Genomic DNA, 20,208 nt, shown 5'->3' on the forward strand with positions numbered 1-20,208 from the left:
TTGCGTTTTCTTGAAAAAACAATCTAGGAAAATTTTGAACTGACTGATGAGGAAGTAGGGAATAAAGAGCTTGTCTTTTGCATTGGTTTTGAGGTAGTGACCACTTGTTCATTGGTTGTGTTGTAGCATGCATGATATAACTGTAAACTAAGCAACATTTTGGTTAAGAGTAAGTGCATCTAGTGCCCCCTTGTGGATTTTGGATGATTAATAACAACTAGAGAAGGGTCCGAGCACTCTGGGTCTATTGTACGTAGCCTTTTGTCCGGACTGAAGCAACGATCTTCTGACGAGCAAAACACCTGAAACGAGATTCAGTTAAGTTTGAATTCAAATAGATTGGAGCGAAGTGCCCAGAGCCGTCCATCTAAGATCTGATGCTCCACGGACGCTCGTACCGCTTCACGGAGTTATGAAGCCTGGATTGCGGCCACTCTGCATCGGATGGCTGCGGATGGTCGGCTGAGGAGAATAAGGCGAAGACTTATATGTCTTCAGAGTTATGGCTCAGCCTCTCCAACCCAGATGTAGAACTGTGGCAGCAGTTTGAACTGGGGTAAACAAATCTCTGTGTCTTCGTCAAGCAACGGGTTCTATTTCCTTGCAACTCTTTACTTATTGTATTCCTCTGAGTTCCGAACAATTTCCCCTTTCATTTCTCTGTGATTGTTGCGAAGACTTTTCAGTACTTTGATTCTCTTCCACTGCTTAGATTTTCACTAAGTGGTGCACGCTGTGAAAACTTTGTCTATGCTTAGACTGTTAGATTTACTCACATCTTAGCCTGTTTGTATATTGTTTCTGTGATAGCATGTTTTCCATTGTTTTGTTTACCTTGTAACACTGTTGCATGTCCTCTAGTTTATTTAGTTCTTCTACTAGATTGCCTCTGAACTGCTTTACTGCTATCCAATTATTCTTCTATTTACCAAAATATTTCGTGTTTTCGAAGAATTTGTAATAATCTCCCATCCCCCCCGCCACCCACCCCCCTCTCTGGTAGATAATTTTGTTCCTACATTAAGGATTGTTGATGCCTATCAATAACTTTAATTATATTTAATAGCTTCAAGAAGGCAGTCCCAACATGTTGTAAGATAAGGTCTGCACATAGGCATGTACTCCGTATATAAATTTGGAACTCTAGAGGAAAGTGCTTGATGTGAACTAATCATTATTTCTAGCAAGTTGATGTTATTAGTGTCTGCCTTTCTGTATGATGGAAGGTGATCCCAATGACACAAGAGCATCAGCACTTAAATAAATGCTAAAGACTGTACAAAAAAAATATGTCACTCGAAATTAACACTCGATCTGAAAAGTTGGAAAAGATTACTTTCTTGCAGAATACTTAGCTCATACTTACAACATCTGAGAAGGCAACAGAAAGTGATCCAAGAAGAATAGAGAATCCTGCACCATATTTACTGTTCACTACTGTAGCCATCAGACTCCATGAAAGTGTTCCAAGAAATCCTGACAGAATAAGATAGGATCTTCTTCGATACCCATATAGTGGAATAGAATCACTGGAAGGCAAGAGCAGTGGAGTCAGTGCCATCAAATGCACATATACATACAGCAGAAAGGAATGTATGGGGAACTTTCACAAGACCTGATAAAGCCATAGATTGGCTTGATCAACCAGGGCAAGGATGAGAAGCCAGATATAACTGCAGTCTATATAACATAAACCATATTAGTCACTTATTAACATCTACTCCCTCCATTCCTAAATATTTGTCTTTCTAGAGATTTTAACAAGTGACTACATACGGAGCAAAATGAGTGAATCTACACTCTAAAATATGTCTATATACATCCGTATGTGGTAGCCATTTGAAATCACTAAAAAGACAAATATTTTGGAACGGAGGAAGTATTGCTTGCAAGGTAAATTATCACATGCATGTAGCAAGACCAAATCTCTAAATAATATCAGGACCACAAAGACAACGAAGGGAAAAAGACCAGGTACCTCAGCTGGATCAAGGTGAAGATCGTCTTTTAAGTAAAAGCTCACAGCAAGTCGGGCAAGGCCTAAGACCCCTTGCACAAAATATACAATGGCAACTGCCATATTATCAGGAGATAGGTCCACCCCGAATGCCGTGAAGTATCCTGACTTGCTCTTGCGTACATCATCTGTACTAGATTGCTTCTTATGCCATCCCTCCAAGTATCTCTTACTTGTATCAGCTTTAGTACATCCCACCTGATATCTAGGCACAATATTTCCTACAGTAGGTACCATGACGGGAATGAGTATCTAAATTCTTCATGCAGTATTAATGTCGTCCAATTTTGCAGAATATTTTGGTTGACGTAACGGAAATATCATGGGGAAAATGTGGGGAAAGAGAGAATGCGGAAGAAAGGTTGAAAGGGTGATGTTGTAACAGATCCAATATGCAAGTCGTCAGGGCCGTATATAGACACGTGCAACTGGAGCAGTTACACAGGGTACCAAAACCCTTGAGTGCCCCAGATTTTTTAACTGTACTAATTATTACTAATCTAAGGACTTATTTTTCAAGAAAACGCAGGGGACCCATGCGTTTCATTCCATTGAAAAGAGAGAGTTTGTAATTACAATCCTCCTAGGAGGTGGTTTCAGACATCAAATAGATGCTAGTGCACATCCCATGTGGTGGGCAGCACAACTCTAAGCCCAGAACTAATCTAAGGACTGGAGACTAATGATCGGTTAAAAACTAAGAGAAAAGGAGTCCAAGCCAGCGATAGAAGTATTTCTATCTATAGGAATTTCACTAACGATTGGAAACTAATGATCGGTTAACACAGTTTGTTGTTAAACCATGGATTTGATTTACCAATTCCATCATTACTGCATACTCTTTGATAACAACTCCAAACTCATGGCCCAACTCACATCTCTCCCATCTGTCTTCGTCTTCCTCTTCCCTCTAAATTTTTTCTCACATCCTCACAAGGAAACTCGCGAATGACAGGCGGATAAACAGCCCACGCTCTTTTTCCAGTGCTTAGCGGCAAATCACAGCAATTAAATCGCTGCAAATTTAGTCCTCATCTCCTCTCTTGATTCTCCTTCGAGGGCTTTACATATTAGATGTTTCTCTACTGATTCTTCCATTCAAGTGTTCCCTTCAAAACATGAGAAAATTACACTACCGCTATGATTACTGATTTTTTTTTGCATTTTTTATACATGGTGCCTAAATTGCGGTTTGCACTGAGCACCGAATTTCTAGGTACATCCTTGCGAGTTGTACAACTAAATGTGGCACAAAGTAGAGAACACTGAACAAACCTATAGGCCTATGTGGCACAAGAGAGGATTGGGCATAGGTGTATGTCTGTTATTTGTGTTTTATGCAGAAAATTTGTGAGAAGATAGACCATTTGGATACACAAGCGGACATAAAATCACCTAATATCCATTATACTTCATCCTTTGATGTTGTAACTTCAAATACAGAACAATATGGTCTACAACCTTGAGAAAGATGAGACTTGGGTGTGGAGGATGGTAATACTATGTTCTTAGATTTCTACTTGCAAAAATGCTACACACGTGGGAACCTTTCCTTGAACAGGTTTATGGAGATAGACAGATAGTGTAGTACTAGCAGTGTCTAAGGTGGGGAGATGTCCCACCTAATCACTAGCGCCTTTTCGGCCTGGCGTGGAGTACAGACTAGCGTGACTACCGAAAGATCCATCTTCAGGATGATGTATAAAACACCACTTCATGTCCGGGGTGAAAACTCTTGTTCTGACCTAATTGGTTGGGCTCAACAACGACAACTTCCGTCGTTAACTTGTTGAAAGTGTTGTCTCCTTGCTGATGTGCTGACCTTCAGTAGCCGGTCTCGGCAATCAGGATGAAAATCCTTGTCTTGGTCGTCTTTGGCCGAACTGGCAACGGCGGCGTGAGGGCGCTTATATCCGTATTGAAGGCGATGTTGTGGAAGAAGTCGACTTAGTCGAAGGTGTTTTTTCATATCTTGTAATGGTTGCATTTGTTCTGTACTCCACTCAATAATTAATAAGAATGGATGTGTGCATCACGTTTAACCTTCTTTTCGAAGAAAAAATAATAATTTTATGCTTCCACTTGAGAAACACGGGGCAAAATATTCGGCTCTTAATTTTCAACTCGTAGAAACCAAAGTATCTATGATTGCACATCACAAAACCCAAGGAATCAAAGCACAATTAACTGCAGCACTGAAAATTGACATCACACTATCCTGTAAACATCAGTGTCTTTCTCAAATAAGTGACAGCCAATGCAGCAAGTGTACAAAAGAGCTTAACAAGACAATACAACACATGAAAATAAATAAGAAGTTTATTCTGTAACAAAACAAATGGAGCAAATTGGTAAGCTTAAGATACTAAAAGTGGCCTATTGGCGAAAACATAGTTATTTACAAGCTGTAGTACAAAATAGTGATGATTATTGCACACACAAGGACAGGGGAGGTGAGGAAGCCTCGCATACAGAACTTGGTATAAACATGGCAACTATTCTGCCACTAGTGCCCAGTGATACATATTGTACATGATAGCTTTCCCCTCTCGGTTCCTCTCTTTCTGGCATACTCTCTGACTACGCTCCTTCCTACACATTAAGGCAACTCCAACGCGGATCATCAAATCGCCCGCAAATGTCCAGACCAGACAGTCCGGACACTTCTAGCAATCCAACGCACCTCACAAATATTAAGCTTCAACTAACCAACGCAATCAAAAATCCAAACTATGGGAGTGTCGGACATTACACTCCAACACTCCCCTTCAACGTCTATGCTCCTTTGGAGTTATGACGTGGGCAGCAAAAGCAGGGGCAGGCCGCAATTATTTATTGCGGTTATTGGGTTTTGAACCATGAACCTCTTGGTGTAAGTTGTATGCACCTAACTAGTTCACCCATCAGTCCGAACTATGGGAGAGGGCGGGACACTATACTCCAATACTCCCCCCTCACGTCTATTATCCTTTGAAGTTATGATTTGGGCATCGGAAGCGGAGGCAGGCCACAATTATTTAATGCATTTACTATGTTTTGAACCCTGAACCTCTTGGTTGTAAGTTGTATGCACCTAATCAGTTCACTCATCAATCTGTCCTCGGTATGGGAGAGGGAACGAAAATATACTCCAACACTCCCCCTCACGTCTTGAGCCATACCTCTGAGTCTATTCATGTGTTGACTTCCCGCGTCACACGTGAGAGGGGGTGTTGAAGTGTATATGTGGATTGCCTAGCTCTCTCCATCAGTTCAGACTTTTGGTTGAGTTGGCTAGTGCATGAAGCTTAACCACAAAATCTGTCCCGACCGGTTAGTATGTCCAAAATCCCACATACCGGCACCAAATCAGGGTGAGGGATGGGGAGGGGGGTCCGAACATCCACCACGTTAGACTCCAATACCCCCGGCTCACCCAACTTCGCTCATTATTCCCGCGCAAAAGCACACCCTCTCCGCCCGATCTTCCAACGCTTGTTTCACCATCCTCCGCCACTGCGATGGATCCGCAAGAGCCCTTTGAGAGGTTTGTGGTCCTCCCGGACCCTTACACAAAGGCGGTCATGCGCCCAGCCTGTAACGCCCCGAGACCGATGTGCCAGGTGTCTTCCAATTATTTCGTTGTCTTTGCTTGCGTGCTGCATCTTGTCATGTCATCATGTGCATTGCATCATCATGTTTTCAAAACCTGCATCCGTCCGGGTTCCCCCAGTTCCGTCCGTTGTCCGTTCTGAGCCCAACCACACTTGCACGCGCCCGCGGCATGTCCGAAATAGTATTTTGTAAGTGGCCGGAAAATGTTCTCGGAATGGGTTGAAAGTTGGCGTGCGGTGTTGTTTTGTTGTCAGTAGACCGCCTGCCAAGTTTCATCGCATTCGGAGTCCGTTTGATGCCCCAACGGATAACTACCGCCAGGCCCAACCTAACCCCTCTCGTCAGCCCGCGGCCCTCCTCGCGCGCGTCCGAAAAGCTGTCCCGGACCCGACCCGGGCAGTCGTCACCGTTGGATCCGGATCATCCCCAAACGTCTACAAAACGTCTCTGTTTTCTTATTTGGGCTCCTTAGCCTATTTTTTTCTGACCGTTCGATTACGATCGGAGGGACGGAATAGCCCCTAACCAAAATCCAGTGCTATATATATATAGACCAATCCCCTAGGCAAAACCCTAGTTTTTAGGCCATTTGTCCCATCCATCCTCCTGCCCGCCGCCACCTACCTGCCTTCTCTCCACCTCGGGATCCTCCCGATCCAGATCCACCCGAGCGCCTCTACCCTGATTTCAGCGCCACCCAGTCAGAGCCCTCCCATGGCTCCCCTCGACTCTGCCTCGCCCTCGCGCCTAAGACCCCAGCTGACCCGAGTTCCTCCTCCAACCAGAACGAGTGCCACCGCCGCCGTTTGGAGCACCGCCGTGCCGGAGATGAGTCCCTCGCGCCCCTCTCTCCCTTCTTCTCCTTCCTCTGTTTTCTTTCTCTCATTCCTCTCTCTCGTTTTTGTTGCCATGGACAGGAGCTTGCCGCCGCGTTGTTCTGCCTCCGCCGGCGTTCAAAATTCCCATGTCGCCCGAACCCAGCCGTCCTCGTCCGTCACGCTGCCGGTGACCAAGCCACCTGAGTGGTGCCGCTGCCTTCCCTGCTCCTGTGTGCGAGTGAGGAGGATGAGGACGACAGCGCCAAGTCACCGTCACCGCCACCGCTCCCCTGCATCATCCCGAGCGCATCTTCCTGCGGCTACCGAGCCCCGCTTCTGTCGAACCTTGGATGAGTACGCCGCCCCGCGTCGAACGCTCCAGTGACCCGCCAAGTTCCGCAGCTCGACCCGCCAAGCCCGTGCGCCGGCATTTTCTGCTTCGCCCCTGCGCATCATGTACCGAGTCGCCGCCGCCTTGCTCTGTCCACGCCGTTTCCGCCGACGGCCTCCTCCCAAGCCCGGCGCCGCCAAGTTTGCTTCCCCGCTGGATCTCGCCGCCTCGCCACGAACCCGTCCATCCTTGACCTCCTGTGCGCGCCACTGCTTCCCCTGCATCGTCTGAAGCCGCCCGCGTTCCCCTCTGTCTTCTTCCTGTCGAACAGAGGAACCGCTGCCTCGCTCGCCCGTGTTGACCCCGTCCCAGCGCGCTTCCAGTCCAGCAAGGCCCAACCGCCAGATCCGGCCCAGCGTGGTGAGGGCACCCCGCGCCCCTCTTTTTTCTTCTCTTTCCCTCTTGTTGGGTCAGCCAGCCTGTTGTGTTTCGGCCCAGTGTGTTTTTTTCCCTGCTGCAATTTTGTCTTTTATCCAGAGATTTACCAGTTTTACAGAAAAGCCCTTCAAGTCCATGCATTTAATAACTTTATAACCATGCATCACATGTAAAAACTTTATATATGAAAGTTGCTTAGAATCTTGTCTAGTTTCATAATATGCCACTTTCATCCATGTTCGAAATGTTTAAAATGCTGTTTGATTAAATTTACTCATATGACATGCTAAAATGCTTTATTTCATAACTAAATAACCGTAACTCGGTTTGTAACAAACTTTATATGCAAATGGGGTAGAAAAATGCCTAGTTTAACATGGTGTACTCACTTTGCATGTTTAACAACCCTAAAATTGTGTTTAGGGCAGAACAGGACCAAACATAATATATGCACATGGGGATTTACCAGAATTGTTGTTCGTTGTTTCCGGCCTCATTTAAACTTGCCTAGATAGGTAGTTTTGTTTTGCTTCACCCCTTGCCATGCTAAACAACATTGAATATTGTTGAGTACATAAGCGAGATCGAACTAAATAACTTGTTGTGGTGTTTCATCAATATGCACTTGTTGCATATTGATCTCCACTTAATTTGTAGAATTGCTTGTGCACTTTGCCATGCCATGCCTCATTAATTCGGACATGCATCATATTTGGTTGTGCATCGTGCCATGCTATGTCGTGGTCGTTTACTATATTGTTTGCTTCTTTCCGGTGTTGCTTCTTCGGGTTGGTTCCGATAACGTCGCGTTTGTGAGGATCCGTTCGACTACGTCCGTTTGTCTTTTTCATGGACTCGTTCTTCTTCCTTGCGGGATTTTAAGCAAGATGACCATACCCTCGAAATCACTTCTATCTTTGCTTGCTAGTTGCTCGCTCTTTTGCTATGCCTATGCCGCGATACCTACCACTTGCTTATTATGCCTCTCATATTGTTGAGACAAGCCTCTAACCCACCTTGTCCTAGCAAACCGTTGTTTGGCTATGTTACCGCTTTGCTCAGCCCCTCTTATAGCGTTGTTTAGTTGCAGGTGAAGATTGGAGTTTGTTCCTTGTTGGAACATGGTTATTTTGTTGGGATATCACAATATCTCTTATTTACTTAATGCATCTATATACTTGGTACAGGGTGGAAGGCTCGACCTTATGCCTGGTGTTTTGTTCCACTCTTGCCGCCCTAGTTTCCGCCATATCGGTGTTATATTCCCGGATTTTGCGTTCCTTACGCGGTTGGGTTATAATGGGAACCCCTTGACAGTTCGCCTTGAATAAAACTCCTCCAGCATGGCCCAACATTGGTTTTACCATTCGCCACCTAGCCTTTTCTTTCCCTTGGATTCTGCAGACTCAAGGGTCATCTTTATTTTAACCCCCCCGGGCCAGTGCTTGTCAAGTGTTGGTCTAAACTGAGCGATGTCCGGAGCTACCAGGGGCAACCCTGGGCTGGCCCACCCGACGTCTGGCTCATCCAGTGTGCCCTGAGAACGAGATATGTGCAGCTCCTATCGGGATTTGTCAGCACATCTGGGTGGCTTTGCTGGTCTTGTTTTACCATTGTCGAAATGTCTTGTAACCGGGATTCCGAGTCTGATCGGGTCTTCCCGCTAGAAGGAATATCCTTCGTTGACCGTGAGAGCTTGTGATGGGCTAAGTTGGGACACCCCTGCAGGGATTTGAACTTTCGAAAGCCGTGCCCGCGGTTATGGGCAGATGGGAATTTGTTAATGTCCGGTTGTAGAAAACCTGAAGTTGATCTTAACTAAAATACATCAACCGCGTGTGTTGCCGTGATGGTCTCTTTCCGGCGTAGCCCGGGAAGTGAACACGGTGTTGGAGTTATGCTTGACGTAGGTTGTTCTAGGATCACTTATTGATCATATATTTCTCGAACGTGCTTTGCCTTCTCTTCTCGCTCTCATTTGCGTATGTTTAGCCACCATATATGCTAGTCGCTTGCTGCAGCTCCACCTCATACCTTTTACCCTTCCTATAAGCTTAAATAGTCTTAATCGCGAGGGTGTGAGATTGCTGAGTCCCCGTGACTCACAGTTACTTCCAAAACCAGTTTGCAGGTGCCGATGTTACCGAGCAGGTGACGCAACCAAGCTCAAGGAGGAGCTCTATGAAGATCGTGTTCTTTATGTTGTTCCGTTTTCCAGTTGATCAGTAGTGGAGCCCAGTTGGGACGATCGGGGATCTGTGTAGCTTTTGGGGTAGTCTTCTTTTATTTTGGTTCCGTAGTCGGACCTTGATTGTATCTGGATGATGTAATGCTTTATTCTTGTATTGTGTGAAGTGGCGATTGTAAGCCAACTATGTATCTCTGTCCCTTATGTATTACATGGGTTGTGTGAAGATTACCTCACTTGCGACATTGCTTTCAATGCGATTATGCCTCTAAATCGTGCTTCGACACGTGGGAGATATAGCCGCATCGAGGGCGTTACACAGCCGCATCCACAGAACGGCAATGCCAGCGCGTAAAGGCGAGGGAGGAGAAGGCGTCGGCGGTCAGGGTTCGTCCTGCAAAGAAGGTACCGACGTCGCCCAACCCTGCTCCCCTCCCCTAGTTCAAGCCACCGGTCCACCGCACTACTACGCCGGCCATCTAAAGGGTCGGCCAGGCGCGCGCACGGCAGCACTCCGCCGCCTCCTTCGGCCACCCTCCACCGTACATCGTCGACCTCAACACAGACTACGTGTTCATGGACTCATTGATGCTTGTCGACTCACCTGATGCTTGTCGACTGACAAGGCTATGATGAACATGATCCACGGTGGTGGCAGACGCAAAGTCAGACAAGTCAAGGACCTCTACTCGCCAATGCCGGAACAAGAGCTGCACCCGGACACCGAGCAGCCGGATGGCGACGTAAAGAAGAAGAGGGGCAACGTGCACAATGACAAGGAGGATGAATTGGTGTGTTTGGCATGGTTGGCGACTAGTGTGGATCCATTTCAATTCACGGGGCAATAGGGCTCGGCTTTTTAGCAGAGTGTGCACGATTGGTTTCCAAAGTCAATAGCCCATCCATGGTACACCATTCACTTGCAGGTCAACAAGTATTGTGGCGCGTATAAACAAGCGAAAAACCAACGACCAAGTGGCGCGTCACTCCTCCAGCTCGTTAAGTTTTGCGGCTTGTTGCTCTTTGTGTTGGTCATTTGATTGATTTGCTCAGTGCTGCAATTTATTCATCATGTCATTGTCTCGCATTGCTAGCCTGATAAGGAACGAACCTCAAGGCAAGATTTGATGTTGCGGCCCGATCTTTCACGACACTCTACCTCCAACAGCAATAATTTCTCACCCGTGCACACGATGTACACGAAATAGAGGGTTAGAACCTTCTGGTTCAGCACGAGAAAACCAATCTAGACGACGGCGAATCAGGCGCACCTAAAGGCGAGATTTGATCTGTTGTTGCGGCCAGATCTTTCACGACACTCCACCTTCAGAAGCAGTAACCTCTCGCCAGTGCACGCGATGTACACGAAATAGAGGGTTTGAACCTTGAGAATTAGCACGAGAGAACTAATTTAGGTGAGGGCAACTCATGCGCACGACAATTTCTATGTAGAAAGCGCAACACGTAGGTTTTCTAAAGCTTTCTCGAAAACTTAGGGATTTTTAGATAGCTTTCCCCAAAACTTGATACGGGTGTCTACCCTAAAAAAACACATCATGTTTATTATCAAAAACATAACCTGAGTCTTTACAACGACGCACCCTGGCTTTTATAACTTCGCCTAAGGGCCTCACGCACGCACACAAAAACAAGACTCCTTTTACATCTTGGGAGTTACCATATCTTGAAACAAACTAACTAAACTAACATTAATTGAATGTTGCGCCTTCTCTTTATTGATTTGTTAACTGACGGTGGACCCCAACCTACCCCACACATAAGCAAAGAAAATCCCACGGTTTGGCCATCTAGATCACGTCGATATTTTCCTTGTGAGGAAAGAACAAAAATAGAAACTTAATCTTCATTGTCTCTTTTTTAAACCAGGATGGACCCTTCATATATGGTTCCCTCTGGTAAAATATCCGAACAAAGCCAACGCTATCCTTGCTAAGTCTGATGCTTACACATTGAATAACCATGAGAACATATCTCCTCTTCCATATATCAAACGTGCTAGTGTACACGTCATTTCTTTCATGCACATAAATAGTTTGGTACTCCCTCAGTTCCATAATTCTTGTCATGCTTTTAGTGAAAACCACAAGAAATATGGAACAGAGGGAGTAGTTGCTAATTAATCCTTGGCTGACAGGCAGGCATGCATGCAGCCGATCGTTTTCTGCTTGATTTGTACCTAAGCCATACAAGGTACCAACATGCATGCACGTAACTTCAACTAGAGCTGCAACCTCTTCTAGCACTTCCCACCAAAGCTAATGAATTTAGATATGTACATGTCTCTGGCCTCCAAACCATCGACGTGCGGAGAAGTTTGATGAACATTGAAAACACTGACACTAGTCGTGGCTGTATCATCCTCTCCCCCTTGAAACGAAATCGTCCCTCGTTTCGAGTCGATCTCTTCATCAATATTTTCATGTCTTCGTTGATCTCTTCCCCCTAGATTTTAGTACTTTTGACCTTCATGTTGGCATCTTCCTGCTCTTTCATCTTCTCTTGGTGTTTTTCCTCCACGTGATGAAATGCTCCTCAGCCATGGGCACAAGGTTGTACTTCTTACCCTTCTCAACGGTATATCTTTGTGTGTGACAATCATACGCAACATTGTGCTCTTTATACCATGGCTCGTCCAACAATAAATGACATGAAACCATCGGTGTCAAGAATCATGTCGCACAAAACCTCGCAAAAGAATTTTTCCCAACAAAAACAATATCTTGGTCTGTTGTGTGATGGTGAGCTCATCATGACCCCAAGGCAGCGAGTACGGTCGCTATCATAGTGTTGTCAGTAGACCCAGCTTCTTGAGCATCTCAATGATTGCAACGTTGATTAAACTCATGTGGTCAATCGTCATGACAAATGATCTCTCGTGTGCCACAACTCAAGTATGAAAAAGCCCATCCCATCGACCTTCCTCCTCCAATTGAAATCCATAGCTTAGCTTCGATCATCTCCTCCGTAGTGTCGTGATAACCTTCGCTCTGATACCACCTAATAAGGAACAAACCTCAAGGCGAGATTTTATATGTTGTTGCGGTCCGATCTTTCATGACACTCCATCTTCAGCAGCAGTAACCTCTCAGCCGTGCACGCGATGTACACGAAATAGAGGATTTGAACCTTGTGGTTCAGCACGAGAGCACCAATCTGGACGATAGCAACTCACACACACGACAATTTCTATGTAGAAATCGCAACACTGATGTTTTCTAAAGCCTCCTCCAAAACTTAGGGACATTTAGACAGCTTCCCCCAAAACTCAATTCAGGTTTCTACCCTAACAGCACATCGTGTTTATTATCGAAAACATAATCGGAGTCTTTATAATGACACACCCTGGCTTTTATAACTTGACCTAAGGCCCTCACGCGCACACAAAAAAACATGACTACTTTTACATCTTGGAGTTACCATATCTAAAAACAAACTAACTAATATTAATTGGATGTTGTGCCTTCTCTCTGTAGATTTGTTAACTTGTGGTGGACCCCAACATCTCGCACATAAGCAAAGGAAATCCCATAGTTTGGCCATCCTGATCACACTGATATTTTCCTTGCAAGGCAAGAACAAAAATAGAAACTTAATCTTTATTGTCTCTTTTTTAAACCAGGATGGACCCTTCATATCTTGTTCCCTCTGGTAAAATATCTGAACGAAGCCAACTCTTTCCTTGCTAGCCAGACCGATGCTTACATGCTGAATAACCATGACAATATTATCTCTCCTCTTCCAGATATCAAACATGCTAGTGTACAAGCCATTTCTTTCATGCACGTACATTGTTCGATAGGTGCTAATTAATCCCTAGCTGACCGACATGCATGTATCAGCCAATCCTTCTCTGCTTGATCTGTACCTAAGCCATGCAAGGCACCAACATGCATGCACGTAACTTCAACTAGAGCTCCAACCTCCTTCCGGCACTTCTCACCAAAGCTAATGTATTTTGGTACATATACAGGCCTCTAAACCATCGATGAGCGGAAAAGTTTGATGGACATTGAAAACACTGACATTAGCCGTGGCTATATCATAGCCCGAATGCGCATGCACTTTGTACAAGAAGGTGAGAAGAAGCCCATCATGTTGATGCATTGTTGGATGAAGTTGGATGGGCAAAACAAGTGGGCGGCCATTGCCAATTCCATCAAGACCACGACCATCGCCAAGATGATGGAGAAGTTTGAGGTCATCATGGCAAAGGAGGAGGCAGCTGCCAAGCACAATGAGGTGAAGGAGGAAAAGAAAGCAGTGAGGTTTGACATGTTCATCGAGAGGCAAAACAATAAGCTTAAGCTCAAGGAGCAAAAGATTGCTATCAAGGCCGAAGCCAAGGCGCAAAGTTGTTGTTCGTGAAGGCAGCGGACCTGGAGCCTGATGCGGCCAAGTTTGTTCAAGAGTACCGTGCTAGCATGTACAAACGCTTCACGCAAAAGGAAGGTGAAAAGTAGACCAAAACTTGAGGTCTTTGGCACGGACAGACGGACTGGGGGATTTGAGATCAATGGATGTACAAAACTTGATGAACATCCGATGCATTCTGTTGTAGTTGCATCTGTTTGCAACTATTTAAACGTATGATTAAATTGTTATTGATCTAGATAAATTTTTCAAAGGGAGGACGTTGAACAAGGGGAGGACATTTGGTGAGTGGTGACTACAGTTGGATGGTCGGTGCCCCGCCGGCTGTCTGCGGACACATTCAGACGTGTCCGCGGACATTTGATGATGTTCAATGGGCAACGGCGGATCTACAGAGGGAGCTGCCCCAGGTCACCAATGATGGAGTTGAGTACCCCCTGTCAGCCCCCATCCTTTAGGTCGGCCTTTAGCCTCCAGATCGCCATGTCTGTGACCAAGCTCCAGCCTCATGTTGTTATTTCACGTCGAAGGGGCACAAGGAGATAACGGTAGAAAGAAGTGGGCTTAAGTGAAAAGCTCGCGTAGACTCACTGCATGCAAGCTATAGTCCAGCCAAGATGAGAGGCTTCACCGAGCGAGGAGGGACGAGTGCAAGAGACCTAGATGATCGATGCAATTCCTAGCGCCGCCGATGGATGCCTCCTCGAGGCTCCTCCCCACACCTCCTCTCCTGGACTAGGAAGCCTCCTCTTTCACGTTGTCGTCGCCGTTCGTTGGACACTGCTCGGCTCCTCCTCCACAACTCTGTTGGAGGCTCCCTCACTGGACCTACTCCCTGCTCAGCTGCTCTCTACTCCGGCCGATGGCGATGGATTGGGGAGGAGGCGGAGAAAGTAGGAATTTCGGTGACGGCGGCACGAGACCTACCTGCATTGCAACCAACTGCAAGCGCACGCGATAGCGGTAATGATCAACATCAGAAGGTCTTCCTTCCCCCTGTTCAAGGGCTCATCCTCTGTTTACATTTTTTTATGCCACACTATGTATGAATTTGAAATGTATAGTATCAAAAAATTAGAAGACACTTCTGCTGAGATTTACATTCATAATTAAAAATTTGGGTGATTGCCCTCATCAAGGACATGTACGATAATATTGTGACAAATGTTCGAACAAGTGATGGCGACATTGATGACTTTCCAATTAAAATAGGACTACACCAGGGGTCAGCTTTGAGCCCTTATCTTTTTGCTTTGGTGATGGATGAGGTCACAAGGGATATACAAGGAGATATGCCATGGTGTATGCTCTTTGCGGATGACGTGGTGCTAGTCAATGATAGTCGGACGGGGGTCGATAGGAAGTTAGAGCTATGGAGACAAACCTTGGAATCCTTGGAATTGAAAGGTTTTAGACTTAGTAGAACTAAAACCGAGTACATGAGGTGTGGTTTCAGTACTACTAGGCATGAGGAGGAGGTTAGCCTTGATGGGCGGGTGGTGCATCAGAAAGACACCTTCCGATATTTGGGGTCAATGTTGCATAAGGATGGGGATATCAATGAAGATGTGAACCATCGAATTAAAGCCGGATGGATGAAGTGGCGCCAAGCTTCTGGCGTTCTCTATGACAAGAGAGTGCCACAAAAGCTAAAGGCAGGTTCTATAGGACGGCGATTCAACCTGCAATGTTGTTTTGTGTTGAGTGTTGCCCGACTAAAAGGTGGCATGTTCAGCGGTTAGGTGTGGCGGAGATGGGCATGTTGAGATGGATGTGTGGCCACACAAGGACCGGGTCCAGAATGATGACGTACGAGATAAGAGATGGGGTAGCACCGATTGAAGAGAAGCGTGTCCAACATCGTCTGAGATGGTTTGGGCATATTCAGCACAGGCCTCCAGAAGCTCCAATGCATAGCAGACGGCTAAAGCGTGCTGATAATGTCAAGAGAGGTCGGGGTAGACCGAACTTGACATGGGAGGAGTCCGTAAATAGAGATCTGAAGGACTGCAATATCACCAAATATCACCAAAGAACTAGCCATGGACAGGAGCCTGGAAGCTTGCTTGGTTGCGAGATTTTGCGTGTTTCAGCTCTAGACTACCCCAACTTGTTTGGGACTAAAGGCTTTGTTGTTGTTGTTGTTGCTGTTGTTGCTGTTGTTGCTGCTGCTGTCATTGAAAATTGGGTCACATGTTGTAGGTGTCGCTTGGTATTATGAAGTTGAATTGTGGCATCAAGTGAGCATGTCAAGCGGCAAGAGTCTATGCCGGTAGTTTTTAAGACCTTTTTATGTCATTTCATCATGTTTTTAGTAGTTCAATTTCATGAGTTTGGTTGAGTGGACTTGCATTTATACCTTCCGAAATATAGACCTCAAATGTTTCGCCCCGGCTAGGTTCAATTCCTGGATCCACCACTGCCAATAGGTGATCCGCGTTGGAGTTGCCCTTAGGCACTATTGGCAAGAAAAACAAGACAGCTACCCGAAGGCTTACCTAGCTGTAATTTAACTATTGCAGCTGCACACATCAGCTGCATTGCACATTTTCACCAACTAACGCACGGGAGCGCACGAGCACGAACAATGCTAACACTGAGAAGTCGAATTTGCTAATACAGTCAATTACGCTTTATGTTAGCCCTTGCTCATCACAATTCAACTTGATCCCCACTTCTGCCACGCAACAAGAAACTACGCCCCATTCGGGTTTCCCCAATTCCAACACCCCTCGATGCATTGTCGCACCGGATCCTTGCATATAGGCGAACCTTCCTAAGTACTAGGAGAGAATAGGGAGCTCACCAGACCGGTGGTCGGAGGCGGAAGCGGGGGCGGAGTCGCGGACGCCGAGCTCGAGCGGGCGGCGGCTCGCGGCCTCCTCGTCGTACGGCTCGCGACCTGCCGAGGTTCCGGAGGCCATCCCGTGGGGCCGGAGGCAACACCGTTTCCTGAAAAACGAGGAGATAGGCGGCCCTGCGCTGCGGAACGGAGAGGGGGGAGAACGTATCCTGTGTACCTGCTAACCAAGGACTCGTTGGCCACTGCGTGAGGAACGAAGAGACGAGATGTGCTAATGCTACATTTACAAAACAATCCTTGTACTATTATAGAATTGAATGAACTGAACACAGCACCTCCCCAAACCAACGCGTAATAAATGGACTCCAGTGCAAATCTGACCTCGGATTTTGAACCATGTCAAATCGAACATTCATGGCAAATTATGTTATCCGAGGACAAGTTTAGTTGGCAAATATGACAAATCTACCTCAGTTCATTTTTCTATAAAAAAATGTTGTGCTTGCAAGCTAAATTTGTCATCTTCGCGCCAATGTAAATTGTCATGAAAAATGTTAGATTTGTCATGCCTAAAAATATGACGTTGGATTTTTAGTGTTTCCGTATAAGTGGCATAAGGGAATCTTCAACGCACACCCAGACTTGTCCAGACGCCACAATTCATCCAATTGTCTTGTATTTGTTCGCAGATTAGTCCGGGTCTCCGTTTTCTCACAAACCAAAAGCAAACAAGAGGCTTGCAGGAGTTCGAACACCCGCCACGTAGGACTCAGACAGCGTCGGCCCACCCAAAATCGAGGCAGAGCCTACTTATTTGGAGTTGGGCACTGTTTTCGCAATCTTCAGCTCTCCGCTACCATCTCATAGCTCTCCACCCAATTCCTTCCCTTTTTCGTCGTCACTGCCACCGCACGGACCTGTACGAAAAGCTACCGGAGACGACGAATGTGGAGAATTCAGCGAGGCGGTTGCCTGGAAGATCAACTCGACGACACGGCAAGCATGTCGCCACAAAAAGAAGGTAAAGGATAAAGAGGCGGCCGACAAAAATAAGGGCGGCGTGGGCTGCGAGCGTGGCCGTAGACGGGGTGTAGGAGGGCGATAGGGTCTGGGAAGCGGGCACCGTTGTCCATGCACACGCCGTCCTGGCAGGAACAATACCAGCCTCCCTACTTCTACACCGCCCAACAGCTCGGCAATCAGTCTCTGCCATCCGCTGGCAGGCACATGCCTTATTACGTCAACGTCAACGCGACGTCGCTCCGTTTCGCGCAAGTCTACATCGCCGCAACTTGTCCGATCATGAACGCTGGTGTGGAGCATCTTGGTGCCCGCTCTCTATCTTTTGGTATGTCTCAACCAAGGGAGCCAACGTACGATGACGCGAGCAGTGAGATGATGGGCATGATCAGCGACCAAGCCGGAGGCTGCTTCAAGGATGAGCATGTGGATGACTCGAAGCCAGAGGTGCACGCCCAACAACCAGGCACGTACACCTTGTCGGGCATGCACACCAACTAGCCGGATTCATACACTGACCAGGCAGGATCAGGACGGCATGACGACCTTGTTCCGGAGGATTTTGTGGTCGTCCAAATAAGAGGGGTAGAGAAGAAAGCTTCAACATGCGGGAGGATGAGTTGTTGTGCGACTGGCGTCATTCACCCCTAGCATCGATTCGGGCCATGGCACGGAGCAAAAGGGCGCAACATTTTGGGCTAACATTCATACTTGGTTCCATGAGCACGAGAATTTCGTCTGCCACAACGAACTCATCCAAAGTCCTGGGACTAAGTCGCTCAACCATCGATGGTACACCATCCAAGAGGCTGTGAGCAAGTATTGCGGCCATTTGAAATAACTAAACGGTCGGTGGCCAAGTGGTGCGCTAATGACATACAAGTATAGGGGATCAATTGTAGTCCTTTCGATAAGTAAGAGTATCGAACCCAACGAGGAGCAAAAGGAATCAATAAGTGGTTTTCAGTAAGGTATTCTCTGCAAGTGTTGTAAGACAATTGTGAAAGATAGTTTGAGAGTAAAATAATTTGTAGCAAGTAACAACTAACCAAAGTAGAAAGGTGCCGCAAGGTGGCCCAATCCTTATTATTGCTAAGGACAAGCCGGAAGTACTTCTTATAGTGATTTAAACATTCTTGAGGACACACTAGAATTTCATCTAGTTACTTTCACCATGATTCGTTGACTCGCATTTACTACTTAGATAAGTTGTTATGTGGGTGGACCAGAGCTAATGTTATGTTCTTACTTGAACAAACTATCAACTTATGATTACCCCTCCCCCCTCGTAAGCATCTGCAACTACAAGAGAAGAATTAAGATAAATCTAACCATAGCATTAAACAAAAGGATCCGAAACAACCCCTTACGAAATAACTCATAAAATGGGGTTTAGGTTTCCGTCACTCCTGCAACCCATCATCTACAAACTAATTCCATGCCTTTCCCTAGGCCCAAATTGTTGGGAAAGGTAGTAGAAAACAAAAAAGATCACCCTATGGACACCCAGGAACAATATGAATATGCATATAGGGTTTGGATCAACGATCTTTACCGACTCCGGAGTGCAGCGGAAGTAGACGAGTTAGTGTAGATCATACTTGAAGTCCCTCGAACCGTTGATGATGATCCTGCGGACCGCCCTTTGATGACCCACAAGTATAGGGGATCAATTGTAGCTCTTTTCGATAAGTAAGAGTGTCTAACCCAATGAGGAGTAGAAGGAAATGACAAGTGGTTTTCAGCAAGGTGATGTCTGCAAGTGCTGAAATTGTAAGTAACAAAGTAGTTTGATAGCAAGATAATTCATAACGAGCAAGTAACGATAGTAGTACCAAAACTGCAGCAAGGTAGCCCAATCCTTTTGAGGCAAAGGACAAGCCTAAACGGTCTCTTATGATAAGCAAAGCGTTCTTGAGGGTACACGGGGTTTTCATCTAGTCACTTTCATCATGTTGGCTTAATTCGTGTTCAGTACTTTGATAATTTGATATGTGGGTGGACCGGTGCTTAGGTGTTGTTCTTACTTGAACAAACCTCCTACTTATGATTAACCCTCCCGCAAGCATCCGCAACTATGAGAAAAGTATTAAGAATAAATTCTAACCATGCATTAAACTTTTGGATCCAGTCGGTCCCGTATGGAATGGCGCATAAACTGGGGTTTAAGCTTCTGTCACTCTCGCAACCCATCATCTAATTGCTACTCCACAATGCATTCCCTTAGGCCCAAATATGGTGAAGTGTCATGTAGTTGACGTTCACATGACACCACTAAGGGAATCACAACATACATACTATCAAAATATCGAACACATATCAAGTTCACATGATTACTTGCAACATGATTTCTCCCGTGACCTCAAGAACAAAAGTAACTACTCACAAATGATAATCATGCTCAAGATCAGAGGGGTATTAAATAGCATATTGGATCTGAACATATAATCTTTCACCAAATAAACCATATAGTCATCAACTACAAGATGTAATCAACACTACTAGTCACCCACAAGCACCAATCTATAGTTCCGGTAACAAGATTGAACACAAGAGATGAACTAGGGTTTGAGATGAGATGGTGCTGTTGAAGATGTTGATGGAGAC

At 45.9% G+C, this 20,208-nt stretch overlaps 1 protein-coding gene across 1 annotated transcript in view; it reads right to left on the reverse strand.

Annotated features, from left to right (window-relative positions):
* Positions 1 to 16,818, reverse strand: part of LOC119354458 (folate-biopterin transporter 1, chloroplastic-like) — a 52,439-nt gene extending 35,621 nt beyond the window's left edge. The window contains exons 1-4 of the mRNA XM_037621185.1: positions 16,585 to 16,818; positions 1,979 to 2,238; positions 1,616 to 1,680; positions 1,367 to 1,529 (exon numbers count right to left, since the gene is read on the reverse strand). Of these exons, the coding sequence (XP_037477082.1) occupies positions 1,367 to 1,529; positions 1,616 to 1,680; positions 1,979 to 2,238; positions 16,585 to 16,702 (606 nt within the window). The 5' untranslated portion in view covers positions 16,703 to 16,818. The remainder of the gene's footprint in view (positions 1 to 1,366; positions 1,530 to 1,615; positions 1,681 to 1,978; positions 2,239 to 16,584) is intronic.
* Positions 16,819 to 20,208: the final 3,390 nt, after the last annotated feature.

Source organism: Triticum dicoccoides, chromosome 2A (assembly GCF_002162155.2).
Source record: "Triticum dicoccoides isolate Atlit2015 ecotype Zavitan chromosome 2A, WEW_v2.0, whole genome shotgun sequence".
NCBI classification, from domain to species: Eukaryota; Viridiplantae; Streptophyta; class Magnoliopsida; order Poales; family Poaceae; genus Triticum; species Triticum dicoccoides.